The 17,399-nt window shown below is 49.1% G+C and overlaps 1 protein-coding gene across 4 annotated transcripts in view; it reads right to left on the reverse strand.

Moving 5' to 3' along the window:
• The window catches only part of WDR26 (WD repeat domain 26), a 702,982-nt gene that overhangs the window by 547,885 nt on the left and 137,698 nt on the right, over positions 1-17,399 (reverse strand). For all 4 annotated transcript variants that reach the window (XM_086927969.1, XM_086927971.1, XM_086927970.1 and 1 more), the window contains exon 5: positions 5,231-5,328. In XM_086927969.1, coding sequence (XP_086784095.1) covers positions 5,231-5,328 — 98 coding nt within the window. The remainder of the gene's footprint in view (positions 1-5,230; positions 5,329-17,399) is intronic.

The raw sequence follows: 17,399 nt of genomic DNA on the forward strand, positions 1-17,399 counted from the left end.
CCAAGGATGGCCGCATTGACCCTTGTTGTTTCTCCCTTCTTCTTGGAGACTGCTGGGCCCCATGATAACTTGTGATCTAGCAGGACCCCGAGGTAAGAGAAAGAGTTGGTTGATGGAATTTTCTCCCCATTTATACTAAAATAGTCAGATTTCAGGATACCCTTACCTGCTTTCATAACGTAGGATTTAGAGTTATTTATGCTTAAACCACGTAACTCCATAAATTTGTGGAAGGAGTTTAATAGTTTCTGGAGGCCGATTGCTGTTCTAGAAATAAGAACAGCATCGTCGGCGTAGAGTAATACAGGTACCCCTTTGCGCTCAACTAAGGGGTAATCTGCTTCTACGTTTAAAAGAAATTCCTCTAGTTCGTTAATATACAGGTTGAATAAAAAAGGGGCCAAGATACAACCTTGTCGAACACCGATTTATTTTAAATTCATCCGTTACCTTGAGGTCTTGGGAGTAACGGACGTTCGCCCTTGTGTCTGTATGCAGATCAGCGAGGAAATTGACAAGGTTCCTCTCTACTGTTGGTGCAGTGCTTTAAAAGGAGTGAAGTGCGGGGCAACACTCTCTAGCTATATTCCCTAATGGCATGGTATTTGGCTAGCTCAGGTTACAGGCTTAAATAGGTCATGGTACCTAATTGGTGTTTCAAAGCATAGTTATTTCTGGGCAACTAACAGACTTTTCCTTAAATAATTACATTTTTATACGTATGTACAAGAGAGTCATGCACTTGAGCCCTACAAAGATAAATTTAGAACAAATTAGGAATGGAATTTCTCAAATTTACAGATTAGTACTCAACATGCCAGATCTAATCAAAATCCTACATTCGCGTGGGGAGCTATGAGAAGCAGAGTGGATAGAGGCCAAAATGGTCTTGCACACAATGGCAATTTTGTCCTGTCTCATACTAATGTTGTTTAAAAACTTCAACCGGATTTACTGTAATCCGGAGATGCTCTGGGAGGTTAGGAAGGAGTCAAAGCCGTAACTGTAAACCATGCATACACACCAAAGGCATCTTTATTCATACTATTTGGGGGTACCACATAAATAACTACTAGAAACAAATACAAGGACTGAAGAGAACCACTAGGCAACAGAAAACACCGGACCCAAATTGGGGAGCATGACAATAATGGATGTATGAAGGTACCCAGGAGAACATAAGCTTTGGTGGCCATCTGTACAGCAAAGAGAAACCTAGCCTGATACTGGGGATGTGAGACCCAGTCCCCTCACTACTGAATGGTTAAGAGGTATGGTCTGTTACGCTCAAGCGGACGAAACGGTCTATAAACTTCATGGTTGTTTGTGAGAATTTCAAAAGATCTGGGGTCTGTGGTGGGGTCCTTTCATGAAGTACTACAGTCACTATAACCATCATCATTTGATGCATAATAGTCACCCTGTTATACAGTAAACATTTATTCTGTTCGCACTCAGACGGGGGAAGTACTGCTGTAGAGTTGGTTTAATTCATGTTTTGGAAATAAAGAAGTGAGACAACAAAAAGTTGCATGTAGCTAGTTACATTCCCTTGGTGTTATTACTGTTCCTGAACAGCATTCCTTAAGCCAGGTCGGTTGAAAACGTATGTGTAAATGATGCAAATTAAACAAAACATTTTTTTTAAAGTTAACCCCTGGCCGCTGAGCAAACAATCTACTGCTTTTCTAGTTTTAACTGTTGTTCTCTGGTACAGCTTCACTTGGGTATCTAACTTCCTAATGGAACTCATCGGATGCGATCGCTCTCACTGAAACCTTGCTACATGAACATTCTACGCCTCACACTGCACTAGCTCTACCCACAGGTTATTGCATAGTCAGACAAGACTGGCTAGAGAAGCAGAGGCCGGAACAAAGTACAATTTATAGCCCTCCAGGGAGAACAAAGTACTGTCCGTCTCCCATGTTTCCTGGAGGCAGATGACCTGGAACTGCTTTATATAAATTAGCCATTCCGGGTTGGATATTTTTGAGGAGAGCCCAGCTATGTTCCATGATACGATCTTGATAGAACCCTGGCTATGAACGTCTCGATCATCTAATAATGGCCGAGTGATAAGCCTTGGGGAAGTACTATTTACTAGAGTAATCCCTTCCTTTATGGGGCCCCCAGACTCTCCTGGGATGGGCAATGAAGTGGGCCCATTGGCCTGTGATCGAGCAGTCCCTCTTATGCCTGTATTCGTGGAAACAACATCAAGTGCATAGTCCTCTCCAGGTGGGGTTCTCTTTTCACGTCAATCGATATCATCTAAAGCTGAAACTTGTGCAAGCGGGGAATATCGATTGAGTAAGTGAACCGGGGTACCCCCCCGGGATGAACCTGCCCGAGCGGTCCTCCGATTGTTAGCTCCTCTTCTATCCCTGTAAAAAAAGACAAGTGGTAATATAGTAATGGGCGAGCCATCCTCTGCTTGGAAGAGTCCCCTACCCTGAGTAAGGAGATCTTGTGCAAGTCCAGGGAACCTGAAGTTTAAAATCACTGTGTCTCCTGGAAAACACTTCCTGGTGCATCCTATCCAGGACTCCTGTCTCGCCATTAAGATGTGCCGGTGGTTGGCGAGTTAAATTGCAGATTCCTGCTCAGCCAATGGGCTGCCTTTTTGATTAACCCCTTCGATGCTGGTGACGGAACCATTCCGTCATCAGACACGGTTGAGCTGTGCTGATGACGGAATGGTTCCGTCACAACCACACCCATTATCATTGGGGCCCAGCACAGGGGGAAAATATCAACAGCAGCGATGAGGTTAACATATGCGGGGTTTCTTCTTTAAATCCGTTAAGCGCAGGGACCCCTGTCAGGAGTATTGTGTACGGGCAAGCTGCCGGTAGGTCTATGATCGGTAGGGCCATGGCGCCCCTGACACAATGCATAGACAGACTATCAGGTACTGCTATTGCTTTGCCTAAAAGATACCCTCTTTTTTCCGTGCCCCCATGTGGACTTGAGTTCTGGTCTACAGATCCCTCGCTTGTGCGGTTAGTGCCTCGCACATCACTTCTTACGCTTAGGGCATTAACCTCCCTATATCCTGTAAGGGATTCTTTGTCGGCAGACACCATTGTTCCCTTCTAATGTTCACCACCGTGCATCCTGGTGCTGTGTCTATCTAGGGGCAAGACTGCTCCTTGGTTGGCAGGGACCTTTGAAGCTCCCGAGCCATTTCCAGTTTGTGCCATTGCTATATTTGAATGAATACTACTCTGGGCAAGTAACAGGGAAACTTTCTCTTCCATTAATTTCAGTTTCTCATGTATGGGTCCTAAATGGATGCTCAACATGGTTTCCAGCCTGGAACAGATATATAGGTCCTCCTCCCCCAGCATTACCTGCCTTCTCACAGTTTATACACTTAGTTCTCAGGGTGGCCTGCTATGACTGTGGCCTTAGCCGAGACCAGAGCTCCTTTCCTCTTGGCTTTACTACTCTCTGTGCGGCTCCCCATCCCTCGAGTTCGCCTAGTTTTAGCCGTGGGATCAACTGATTGAGTGGTAGCCCTGTTGGTCTCACTTATGTCTCGTTGTGCTCTTTTCGAGTGGGTGACCACCTCCCCACCATCCCTTGTAGTTTTTCCACACCTAATCGGCGTTCTTGCCGATGCAAGGCATCCCTCCGCCTGCCCTGACCCACCACTTGATACTATTTGGCGAACTTAAAGTAGAGAACTATGGAATTATACACATTATTGCGGAGTTAAATGTTTTTTAAAGCTGTGCAAGATGGATGATGACAATAGTTATAAACATACAAAAAACATCTCAACTTCTGCTGTCTCCATCAATAGGCAGATCTTTTTTTAACTTGACAGTGCCATCTGCTCAGACAATATTGCTTATAGACAAAACAATCATATGCAAGACATTACAAAATTATCTTCAACTGATATACACCGAAAACAAATCCAGAATGCATGAAGTGTACAAATAAACAATAGATAATTACCAAGATTTGTATATGTACTTGGTGCACTAAAATTAATATAGTTTGATGGGGATACTAAGCATTCTAAATTAAATACTGGGAATGCTAATCTTGAGACCCTAGATGTTCGAATTTGTGAAAGCTACAAGACAATCACACTTGAAAATAGTTACTTCTGCTGGGTGGAGAAAACTTAGCATTAGCAGCATATTGAAATATGCAGAGCAATCCTTAAAGGTGACCAAGATATATTGGAAAGAATGAAAATTAAACAATTAAAATCAAGGTAAGAATAAAAAGTGAAACCTTATCTAAAACATACTAAGAACTCAAATTGTAAAGCAGCAATTGAATTGAAGAACACTAAATTAACAAAAAGAGAAAAGATTTTTATCATGGACATTAGATCATTGAAGTAATGAGACAAATGGTCCTGAAAGACTGAAGCCGAGATAATGTGAACCCAAGATGCGAGGAGAGTGCCGGTCAAATCTGAAGATAAAGAAAATATGAAAGTACATGCAAACATTTTAAGACGCACATCACCTTTTCAATAAAAAAAAACTTCTTGAAAGTAGGGGGAAAGTATCTAGAATCAGGAAACTGCCAGACAAGAAAAATTTAGCATCCTAGGCAGCACAGTACCGCTCTTTACACACAATACTACTCCTTCAAGAGCAAAAAAAAATAAGCACTTGGATCAGGTCACAAACTCACTTGTTAGAAGGGTATGCAAGAAAAACCTTCACGGCAAGAAAAAAATGTTTCTAACAAAGTATTTGGAAATTAGCAGATATAGACTACAGGAGAAATTATCGCAATTTCTGAATGTTTTTAATTGGGCTACTCAGACAAGCTAAATATTGAATGTCACACTGAGAATTTTTCATCCAGCGTACAAGAATATGAGAGGACTGAAAGACAGATTAAATTAGTCATTATTAAAATAAGGAAAGTTACTGCTGTCACAGTTTATGGCCACTGTAATGATCAATGTAGTGCACAAGTATGGCGTAACTGCAGATTATACATACATTTCATTAAATTACATCCCCCAGTTCTACAGCCACAGTGATATTGGCATATATAGTGTACATACAGTTAAGACTGAAAAAAGGCATTACAGTCAGCAACTAAAGTTGTAGCTCTACCTGCGCTACATATGAAAATCAAGGTAGACTGGCTTTGCATTTTGCATCGTCTGACGCAGCAATGGAAAAGCAGAAAATAATAAAAAATTGTCATTGCTTGCAAGAGCTAGTAAACAAAAAACATGACTTACTTTGAAGTTTGTCCAGGAGCTTTGAACGAGAAGCTGTTCCTTTCCCTTCCCACTCTGCTTTAGCCCGCAGATCTTCTGCATGGCTACACATCAGGTAACTGTTAAAATGAAGGCAAAATTTATGAGACATTTTACTGACAAGGGTTTAACGATAAAGTATAAATGTCAATGCAATAAATGAGGAATGTAATGGTTAGGTTTCTTTCGTAGAGCGATGTGTTAGCAACACCAACATGAATAGCTGTGTGCCTCTGTGTACTTTCTCCATTTTCCCATTTTCATAGATTATTTTGCCTATTCAATGATTAGTTTATTCGGAGAAAACATTGATCTATAAAAGTTGCTGGACACAGAATTCTGTAGAATTAGGATAATCTAATAATAATTGGAGGTAAAAACCCAACGTGCCTTCCAGGTAAGGAGAAACCCCACACCTGTTTGCACTTCATCTCTGTGCCAGCACCGCTGCTCCTCTCAAAGAGATTTGAACTCAGTGGGACACATGCTTGGAACAAGACATAGGGCCTTAAAGGCTAGCAAGATTTCTTCACTACACACCATGGACTGCCAAGGGCAGCAGCAATCATGGAAGATGGTTAGTGAGTTTGGACATTTGGACAGTGGAGTATAGAGCTCAGAGCAGAAAGCACAAAACAGTATTTATACACCAAGCCATTTCAAAATGACAGCAAGAGAAGCACTTTTGGAAGAGGATTTGAATCCACAGTGGACTAGCGACAGCAGACAGGATAGAAAGCAAAGCTGCTTTACAATTAGAAAAATAATGGGGGGGGGGGGTTAGTAACGTAATATGGCCCAAATGAACACGTTCCCTGATCTGCCACCTCAGTTACGAGACCTTGAACAATGGCTATTGGGGTGAACCCCACTCCTAGCAAGTGTCATCTCCGGTAAAGGCGCCTAGGGCATACAGTAGATCATGCTCCCTAGCCTCCAGATCTAAAACAAGGCCATGTTAAGGTCTCACCTAAGCCACTGCATTAGTAATGCTAGGCGAGATATTAAGTAGGGGCTTTAAGAAATGCTCCCAATGGCATTTCCAGGCGGATTGCCTACAGTGCATGTGTGCAGGCTCGTGCACATCGCACACCATTTGGCAGCCTGTGAGCCTCTCTCCGCACTCCTGCTTGTTTACTCTTCAACGGATTCCGCTCCCCCGCCCCCTCCGTGCAATTCCAGAGCTTGTTGTTTACAAACAACACCCCAGCTGCTTTTGACCCGAGGCAACGCCGAGAGTTGAACCCAGTTCCTGACCTGCTTGCCACCATGTTTTTTTTTAACCCACCACGTCCTTTTCCGTGCTCTGTTTTACTCAGCCCCCTGCTTCAGCCATGTCCTGCGCCCTCACTTTTGTACCTGAAGGCACTGGAGTGATTTACATGAGCACCATGTACATTATACTAGCACTTAGACACACTGCGGACTCACACGCTGTGCCCTCACACTACTTTAGGCCACACACTCTGCACCCTCACACACACTGCACCCTCACACACACTGCACCCCTGTCCCCCCCCATCTGAAGGCACTGGAGTGATTTACATGAGCACCATGTACATTATACTAACACTTAGACACACTGAGCCCACACACACACACACTGAGCCCACACACACACACACTGAGCCCACACACACACACACTGAGCCCACACACACACTGAGCCCACACACACACTGAGCCCACACACACACTGAGCCCACACACACACTGAGCCCACACACACACTGAGCCCACACACACACTGAGCCCACACACACTGAGCCCACACTCTACTTTAGGCCACACACTGCACTCAATGCAACATACACTCCAAAAATCACTCAATGCCACATAATTACACACCACATAATTACACTCTACTGAATGCAACACACACTCCACACAATTCTACTAAGTGCCACATAATTATATGCTACATAATTATACTGCGCTCAACGCAACATACACTCCAAATACCACTCAGTGCCACATAATTACACCCCACACAATTACACTCTACTGAATACAACATACACTCCTCATAATACCACTCAGTGCCACATAATTATGTGCTACATAATTACTGTATCGCCCCTCACTGTCTATCGCACTCACTATCTATCGCCCCATTCTGTCCATCTATCTATCGCCCTCCCTCAATCTATTCATCTGTCCATCTATCTATCTATCTCCTTCTATCTATCCATCTATCTCCTTCTATCTCCTTCTATCTATCCATCTATCTATCCATCTATCTATCTCCTTCTATCTCCTTCTATCTATCCATCTATCTATCCATCTATCTATCTATCTATCCATCTATCTATCTCCTTCTATCTCCTTCTATCTATCCATCTATCTATCTATCGCCCTCCCTCAATCAACTATCTATCTATCGCCTTCAATCAATCAATCTACTATCTATCTATCTATCTATCGCCCTCCCTCAATCAATCTACTATCTATCTATCTATCGCCCTCCCTCAATCAATCTACTATCTATCTATCTATCTATCTATCGCCCTCCCTCAATCAATCTACTATCTATCTATCTATCGCCCTCCCTCAATCAATCAATCTACTATCTATCTATCTATCTATCGCCCTCCCTCAATCAATCTACTATCTATCTATCTATCTATCTATCGCCCTCCCTCAATCAATCTATCTATCTATCTATCTATCTATCTATCTATCTATCTATCTATCTATCTATCTATCGCCCTCCCTCAATCAATCTATCTATCTATCGCCCTCCCTCAATCAATCTATCTATCTATCGCCCTCTATCTATCGCCCTCCCTCAATCTAGCTATCGCATCACCACAGCTTCACTCAGGGGCACCACAGCTTCACTCAGGGGCACCACAGCTTCACTCAGGGGCACCACAGCTTCACTCAGGGGCACCACAGCTTCACTCAGGGGCACCACAGCTTCACTCAGGGGCACCACAGCTTCACTCAGGGGCACCACAGCTTCACTCAGGGGCACCACAGCTTCACTCAGGGGCACCACAGCTTCACTCAGGGGCACCACAGCTTCACTCAGGGGCACCACAGCTTCAATCTGTGCAACGATTCAACAACAACTGGTTCAAATGAACAACTTACTTACCTTCGGTAACGCTTTTTCTGGTGGATACTGTGGCTGCCTGTGGATTCCTCACCTTGTGAATATCCCCCTGCGTCAGCAACATTCGGAAATTCTCATGTAGCTTTGTGCCGACGTCAGAGGCACGGCATCACGCGTGGCTCCGCTGACGTCACAGACTCCATAATAGGCCCACATCGGCGGGATGACATCAGTTCCGCCCTTTTTTCCGTGCCTTCGAGGCACACGGATGGATCAACAACAGTATATATACACACACCAAGTACATAGTACCAAATATACAAAATAACACACGAAGTGTGTTGCCAATGCAGGAAAGCCATTATAATAACACATTTCCTTTGACAATAAAATATTAACATTACAGTAAATCGGGTATAGAAGAGTGGACAACGGGGAGGCGGGTGGGTCAGTGAGGATTCCACAGGCAGATACTGTATCCACCAGTAAAAGCGTTACCGAAGGAAAGTATACTTCTTCTGATTGATACATCTGCCAGTGGATTCCTCACCTTGTGAATAGAGTCCCACAGCAGTCCCCACTCCCGGAGGAGGGTGTCCACTCTCCTATACCAGAAAATCCTGGAGGACAAAACGTGCAAAGTGGCTGTCCCTCCTCACTTCGGAATCCAAGCAGTAATGCTTCGCGAAAGTGTGGAGGGAAGCCCAAGTCACTGCTCTACAAATGTCCTCTACAGGTACACCCCTAGACAAAGCAGATGTAGCAGACCTTGCTCTAGTGGAATGAGCTCTTAAACCTTCAGGAGGTTCTTTACCCGCCAGAGTAGCAAATCTTGATACACAAGACAATCCATCTCGACGGCGTGCGCTTGTGCACTGCCTTGCTTCTTTTGGCTCCAACAAACCCAGAAAGAGCTGGTCATCCTCTCTGAACTCTAGTTCTGACCAGGTAAAAGCTCACTGCCCTCTTAGGGTCCAGGCGATGAAGTCTCTCCTCCTCCTTAGAAGGGCGAAGGGGAGGATAGAAGGTAGGAAGGGTAATGGACTGCCCCAGATGCAAAGGAGTTACCACCTTAGGCAGAAAAGCAGCCCTGGTCCCAAGTACCATTCATTCAGCATGAATAGTCAAGAATGGGGGCTTCGAACTAAGAGCTTGAAGCTCACTTACCCTCCTTGCCGAGGTAATCGCAATTAGGAAGACCGTTTTAAAAGACAACAGTCTCAAGGGACACCTATGCAAAGGTTCAAAAGGTGAGCCCATTAAAAAAGTAAGCACAAGGTTCAAGTCCCATTAAGGCTCAATAAAAGGAGTAGGAGGAAATGTATTCATGAGACCCTTTAAAAATCTCAAGACAACAGGAGATTTAAATAAGGATGGCTGACCCAGCAGACAGAGAAAAGCCGACAAAGCTGAAAGATAACCCTTGACCGTAGCCACAGCAAAACACTGCTGCGCCAAAGAGAGTGCAAATTGAAGAATATCAGACAATTTAGCCTTCAAAGGGTCAATGGACCTCCCTCCATACCAAAAAAACAAACTTAGTCCATCTATAAGAATAAATAGATTCAGTGGAATCACGCCTGGCCGATAAAATGACATACACCACATCATGTGGGAGAGAAAAGGAATTCAGGTTGCCCCGTTCAATCTCCAATCATGAAGGTGTAAGGTCTGGAGGCGGGGTGTAGAACCTGCCCCTCCCTCTGAGAGAGGAGATCTGCCCTGAGAGGGAGACGGAGCGGCGGGCACGAGGAGAGGTGGAGAAGATCTGTGTACCACACTCTTCTTGACCAATCCAGGGCGATCAATATAACTTGGGCCGGTCTTGGCGAATCTTCCTCAGAACCTGAGGAATCAAGGGTATGGGAGGAAATGCGTAGGGGGGCGTGGCTAGCAGCCGATGAGGACGGTAGCAGCCTAGCGAGGCTCCCGACCCTCCGCCCGATAATCCGTGCAATTCATCCTTTATCTGACCTGGGATCCCCGCGAAACTCCGGGAGATCCCAGATATTGTACTTTGGTCTGCTCCGGTTCGGTTGGTGTGCCGGTGGAGCCACTGAAGCAGGCACAAATCGACCGAGAAAGCCCGCGACGCTGAGGCACAAGATGGCGGCATCATCGGAGTCGGCAGCCGGGGAGTAACGGCAGCTCCGGCCCCGAAGCCCAGCTGAAAGGAGGAAGACTGACCATAAGTGGCTGGGGCAGAGGTCGGGCCGACTAGCAAGCCCCTGGCCCCTCCGACTCTGGGAAGACCGGTGCGGCGCTCCGGGCGCGAGTGGCTCCGGTGAGACTCCGCCCCCCACGAGAGACAGTAAATCTACACCCCGGCTTTTGGGGCCAATCATCCCCGTGAGCGCCGAGGAGCGGCTGCGGAGCTCATCGAACGGCCCAGGTGGGAAGAGGCAGCGGTGACGTCCCCCTGGGGAGGTGAAGAGCGGAGTCGGGCGATTGCTGGCCCCCGGCAGCCCTGCCCTGCCGCAGACGGCGTACCGGAGGCAGCTGCACCGGAGCTGCCACGGATCTGGGGCCTGAACGGAAGGAGCACCTAGTGGGGCCGCTAACCTCCAGCGGAGCAGACTGCGGCCGGACTCACCCGGACAGTGGGGCGGATACCTTGAGTGCAGGAGCTGGTGAGTGGAACCGCTCCGGGAGAGTGCTCAGACTACCCACCCGCGGCACGTTCCCAGAGGGGGTGCCCCGGCTGACCCCCCGGCTCCCGGACCCGGGAGGACTTCGGGACCCGTGAGGTAGACACCTGACATCGGGCCGGCAGGACACCGGGAGTGCGGTGCCTTAACACGAGCTGTGCCCCCCCTTGGCAGGCGCCACTGAGAAGGAAGCCGGTCAGGGGCTGGATAGCGGAAGGCGGCCCATCCAGGCTGAAGGCCCTCCAGAGGGCCTACTTAACTGCGCGACCCCCCGGCTTTTGGGCCTGGGCTGGATCTGGTCTGCGGGAGCTACCACAGCCCAGCAGTGACCTGGGAGACACCGGAAAAGCTCTGGCTGACGACCGTGTCCTGCCACGCACCCCAGCAGACGGCAACCGCCGCGCTTGCTACAGGAGATTGGCAGGGAGTGGAAAACACTGACCTTGTTGCAGGCCCGCGGACTTGGAGGGGAGCCTGGAGTCGGGAAGTAGCAACGGCGTGGAGCGCAGTCACACCACTGGAAAAGTGGCGGAACGGAGCGGTCTACTCCCATCGCCTGGAAGTACACTTGCGTGGAGCCTGTTGGGACTGAGCCGATGGTGAACCCATAGCCGGAGCGTGCATCGCACCCCTCATCGCCTCACCGAGGATCCGGGACACCGCCACAACAGTGGTGCAGCCCGGTGCCCAGCATACGGCAGTTGCACCGGAGGGCCGACCCGGTTGGTACCGGGGACTACAAAGAAGGGAGAGTGCTGATGGACCCCGCGGGGAGGAGAGCCCAAAGAAAGAACCCGAACTGAGCCTCTCCTGATAGGCGCCCGACGACTTGATCACTGCGGGGAGAACCAGCCGCCCCTGCCTATCCTCGTGGTCCCGGGCCGGCATCGCAGGGGCAAGATGGGGAAGCCAAGGGGAGCGAAAGGAGATGGAAGCCCCGCCACGGAGGCGCCGGAGGACGCCACACATGCCGCGACAGAACTGCAACAGATGCAGGACCGGATCCTAGAGGCTATCGCAGCCACGAAGGAAGCATTACACCAAGACATTGTGCAGGTGTCGACGGGGCTGGGGCTCCTGCGGGCTGACCACGGGAAGTTGGCGGAGAGGGTCAAGGAAGCGGAAATCACCATAAAAGATGTCGTGCCAGCGCACAAATCGATGGAGGGGAGGCTCACAGAAGCGCTGGACCGCATACAAGCTTTGGAAAGGCGAGCAGAGGATGCAGAAAACCGCAGCCGGTGGAACAATGTACGCCTAGTGGGCCTTCCGGAGAAAAAGGAGGGCACAGATATGGTGGGCTACTTGAACGAATGGCTAAAGACTGAGGTGGCCCCGGAAACCTGGAGAATCTCAAGGCGTGGTTCGGGGGGGGGGGGGGGGGGGGAGGAGAAGGGACAATGTTGGAGAAGGGCGGGGACAGTGTCAAGTCTGATGTCTGGAGTCCATTCATAGTTGAGCTAAACCGAACACAATGGGACAATGGCTAATGCGGGATTGATAAAATGTGTGTCTTGGAATGTGCGGGGACTGAATACTATGACAAGGAGGCACAAGGTCCATTCTTACTTAGTCCGCAGAGGAGTACACATAGCATTCCTACAGGAAACTCATCTCACAAAGAAAGAGGGAATAGCGCTACAGCGTAGATGGAGGGGGAACCTGTTTCACACCACGTATTCTGCCTTTGCTAGGGGGGTGTTAATTTGGATTAGAGCGGGTATTCCTTTCCAGGTAACTAGGCATAATAGACCCCGACGGGAGATTTGTGGCAGTTGAGGGCACACTCAGAGGCCGACAGTGCTCAGTAGCATCTATGCTTCGAATGTTGACCAAGCAACCTATTTCGCGCGGCTCTCCAGGGTACTGGCCAGCTACTTCACAGGCCCTATACTGATTGCGGGGGGGGGGGGGGGGGGGGGGGGGGACTTCAACTCCATAGAAGATACCACACTAGATAGATGCAGGTCAGAATGGCAGGGGAGATGAGACTTGGCAGATGCCTGGCGTGTACAACATCCTACAGAGCGGGACTACTCGTTCTACTCCAGTATACATGACCTCCACGTCCGCCTTGACACCTTTCTGTGCTCTCGGTCGGTACTTCCGGCAGTGGCCCGGACTGAATACCTAGCGAGCACGATTTATGACCACAACCCTCTACTCCTAACGCTAGACTGGATGAACGACATATCACGGATTCCGACGTGGCGGCTACGGCCAGACATGCTGGACGACCCACCCTTCCGTGAAGCGCTAGGCGATAGGATCTTACAATACTTTGAGGAGAACGAGGGCACAGCCTCATCCAGGGCCATGGAGTGGGACGCGTTCAAAGTAATAGTACGGGGCATTGCATAGGGAAATTTGCGGGAGCACGCAGGTCGCTGTTAGATGACTTGGATAGGGCTGAGAGAAAGCTGAGGGAGGCGGAGCAAGAGCGCCCTAACCGCCCTGAGCTCCAGAGGGTAAGTGAAGCGCGGAAAGCAGTGGCTGTGGAGGCTGTGGAGGTGGAGCGCCTTCGTAGCTTCGACTATAAAACATACTTGACAAAGACTCTTGCTGAGGGGGGCAAAACGGGAACACTCTTGGCTTGGCTAGCGAACCCCAATAGGAGCAGTCAACCGATTATGACCTGAAGGGGAGTGACGACAGCACTTATAGTACACAGCTGGACATATTGGAATGTTTTCGATCCTATTATGAGAGGTGGTACAAGAGTGAGATAGGGGACCAGACTGAGGCAATAGACGCTTTTCTGAGCGACCTGCAGTTACCGCAACTAGACCGGGAACAGGCCGACGCCCTAGGCGGCCCAATAGACCTAGCAGAAATAAGAGGAGCGATAAAGCGGATGGCGCGTAACAAAACACCGGGGATAGACGGGTTACCCATTGAATTTTACGGGAGATACCTAGAACAACTGGCCCCAAGGCTGCAAGTAATATACAATGAAGCCAAGGATAAGGGCAGACTCCCCCAATCTATGCGCGAAGCCATAATGATACCGTTATTAAAACCGCGAAGGGAACACACAGACCCAGCATCCTACCGACCGTTATCTATGTTGACGACGGACTATAAAATTTTGAGTACGGTGCTGGCCACCAGGCTGTTGACCCACATGCAAGACCTGGTCCACAGAGATCAATCAGGTTTTATACCTACACGGAACACGACGCACAACATCCGTAGGCTCCTTAGGCTGGTAGACGACCCACCTCCGGACGCAAGGGCCCCCTAGTACTGGCTGTTGACATCGAGAAGGCCTTCGATAGCCTGGAGTGGGCATACCTATATAGGGTGCTGCAGGGTTTTGGCCTGGGCGAGGATTATATAGGTTGGACGAAAGTGCTGTATTCATCAGCGAGTGCAAGGGTGAAGGTCGGACCTTTGGTGTCTGACCAATATGAAGTGAATCGGGGTACCAGACAGGTATGTGCACTTTCTCCCCTGCTGTTTGCGCTCGCGGTGGAGCCTCTTGCGGCGATGGCTAGGCGGGGTGAACACTACAACGGGCTAGAATTCAGAGGGGCCCGCCACTTCATTTCCTTATATGCAGACGACCTTCTCCTCTTTTTAGAGGATGCTGAGGTGGCTGTGGAAGGCGCAGAGAGACTGCTGGCGCGCTTCGGCGACGTATCAGGCCTAGGGGTTAATTGGACAAAAACCTGCCTCTTCCCCCTGCGGAAGAAGGAGGTGCGCACCCCGACCTGCCCGTTGCTTCGATGGGAACCAAACTGCATGAGCTACCTGGGGGTGCATATATACACCACGACCCTGCGGACCTACTAGAAGGTAATATAGGGCGCTGCATCCGCGCATTGCAGGGTAGTATGTCCTTCTGGGCCTCCCTGCCTCTCTCGGTGGCAAGCCGGGTGTCACTCATAAAAATGATAGCCCTGCCGCGATTATTATACTTCTTCCGGACCCTCCCTGTGTGGATTCCGGGAGCGACCTTCAGACGGCTAAGGTCAATGATTGTGGCCTTCTTATGGGGAACAGGCAGGCGTAGAATTGCGCTGGTGACGCTGACCCGCCCGAAGGATGAGGGTGGCCTGGCGATCCCGGACTTCGAGCTCTACTACCTAGCCGCTCAACTGCAGTTCTTCACGCAGGAAGTTGCGAGGGTCTACCGAGGACCAGAGCAAGAGAGGGAGGATGGCACCCCCCACCACGTCCTGACTTACATAACACTGCAGCAAAGATTGGTGCTCAGAGGGCTATCCCAAGAGGAACGGACGCTCCGATTGTGCTGGAACCGCTCGCAAAAACGAACTGGACCTGGGCACCCGTATGCGCCCGAGATCCCGCTGGGCATGGTGATGGCACTCCCACATGGCGGAGACTGGTCGGGACTGCAACGGTGGGAAGACGCTGGTTTACACTTGATAGGGGATCTCTACGATGACGGAGTACTAACCCCGTACCAGACTCTGCAGGAGCGCTACGCCCTCCCGAGGGGGAACTATTTGCTACACGCGGCAGTGGTAAGAGCCATACAGGCGCACTGGGGGGAGGGACTGATCGAACCCACGACTACGCTGGCGTGCCAGTATACAATGATGGCGGCAGGCACGTTTAAGGCAGTTACGTGCCTCTATTCCAGAATGCATAGTGAAACCCTGCAACCTCTCACGCCATTGAAGAATAAATGGGAGGCAGACCTGCAAATGGAAATCCCAGAAACAACATGGTCCCAACGGGTGCGAAGGGCTGGAAAGAGCACTAGAAATGCGCGTTTCCAACTAATACACCTCTATCATCCATAGGGCCTACCTTACCCCGAGCAAAATAGCGGCATACTTCGGAGCAGCAGACGCAGCGTGCCGCAGATGTAATCGGACAGGAGCAGATCTAGTGCACATGCTGAGGGGCTGTCCTCACTTACAAGATTACTGGAGGGAGATAGCGGTTACCCTGAATGAGGTAGCGGATAGAGACCTGCAGTACGACAACGCGGTCACCATTTTACATTGGTTCCCACACACACGCAAGAACAAATGAACAAGCAAATTCATAGACATGGGCCTAATTATAGCGAAGAGGGAGCTGACCAAGGGGTGGAAATCAAAATCAGGGCCAACACACCGGAAGAGGCTGAATGAATTCTTTAAGTGGGCGACACCACGATCAGATACCAGCTGGCCCGCCGTAGATCAGACGAGAAAGCGCAGGAAGCAGCGATGGCATGGGAGATATTCGAGCAGGCATTAATAATAATAAAATAATAATAAAACATTAGCATTCCAGTGTTTGGAGGCTAAATATCTAAAGGATTATCCTCCCATTTTGGATCCATTGATTCGGGGAAGTTTGAATAGCATCATGCCAGATGATCTTAAATTCCTGGTCGGGCGATGTATAGTAAGGAGATTTTTTAGGTATTCAGGACCTTTGTCCTGAGCGATGCGGTGGGCATAGTAAAGGGTCTTAAACTTAATCCTCTCCTTAACTGGGAGCCAATGGAGTGTGGACAGGGCAGCTTTAGCAGAGATTCTTCTTGGGAGTCCGAGCACCAGTCGTGCGGCAGCATTCTGCACTCATTGTAATTGGTGTAGGCCCTTCTGGCTGAGCCCAATCAGGAGGGCATTCCCATAGTCCAAATGGGGTGTTACCAGTGCATGGACTATGGTTTTTCTGGCTTCGGTGGGAAGAAGATCTAACACCTTTCGAAGAACTTTTAATATGCCAAAGCACCTTCCCGTTACCTTGTTGACTTGGGTCTTGCCAGAGAGGTCGGACTCCAGCATAACGCCTAAGTTTCTAACCGCCTCTGCAGGGGTAGGCAAATTACCCAGTTCGCTAGGCCACCATGCACGAGGCCACACAGAAGTGGCTCTCCCGACCACCAGTAGTTCGGTCTTATCGCCATTGAGACGGAGACAGTTGTTGTTCATCCATGCCGCTACTGCCGACATACAGTCTGAGAAATTGGTGGCATATTTTCTTCGGTCAGGGGTTAGCTTAAACACCAGCTGGGTGTCAAACGTAGCTAACAATGCCTACCCCAAAGTCCTCTACAATGTGTGCCAGGGGTTCCATGTAGATGTTAAATAACGTAGGGCTAAGGCTAGAGCCCTGTGGAACCCCGTGGCTCACCTTCCGAGGAGAAGATCTGAAGGGTGGGCAGTGTAGCTGGAAACTTCTGTCGGTCAGAAAGGAGCATAGCCAAGCAAGTGCTGGGCCCATTACTCCCTTGTACGAGAGACGAGACAGCAGCGTTGAGTGCAGCACGGTGTCAAATGCTGCACTGAGGTCCAATAGGACCAACGCCGCTGTCTCGCCCTCTTCCACCATCTGCCGAATGCATTCAGTCGAATATAGAACTGCCGATTCAGTCGAGTAGCCTGATCTAAATCCTGACTGGGAGGGATGAAGGAGAGCTTCTTTCCCCAAAAACTCCATGAGTTGTTTATTAGCTACTTTTTCTATAATTTTAGCA

This window comes from Lissotriton vulgaris, chromosome 6 (assembly GCF_964263255.1).
Source record: "Lissotriton vulgaris chromosome 6, aLisVul1.2, whole genome shotgun sequence".
NCBI classification, from domain to species: Eukaryota; Metazoa; Chordata; class Amphibia; order Caudata; family Salamandridae; genus Lissotriton; species Lissotriton vulgaris.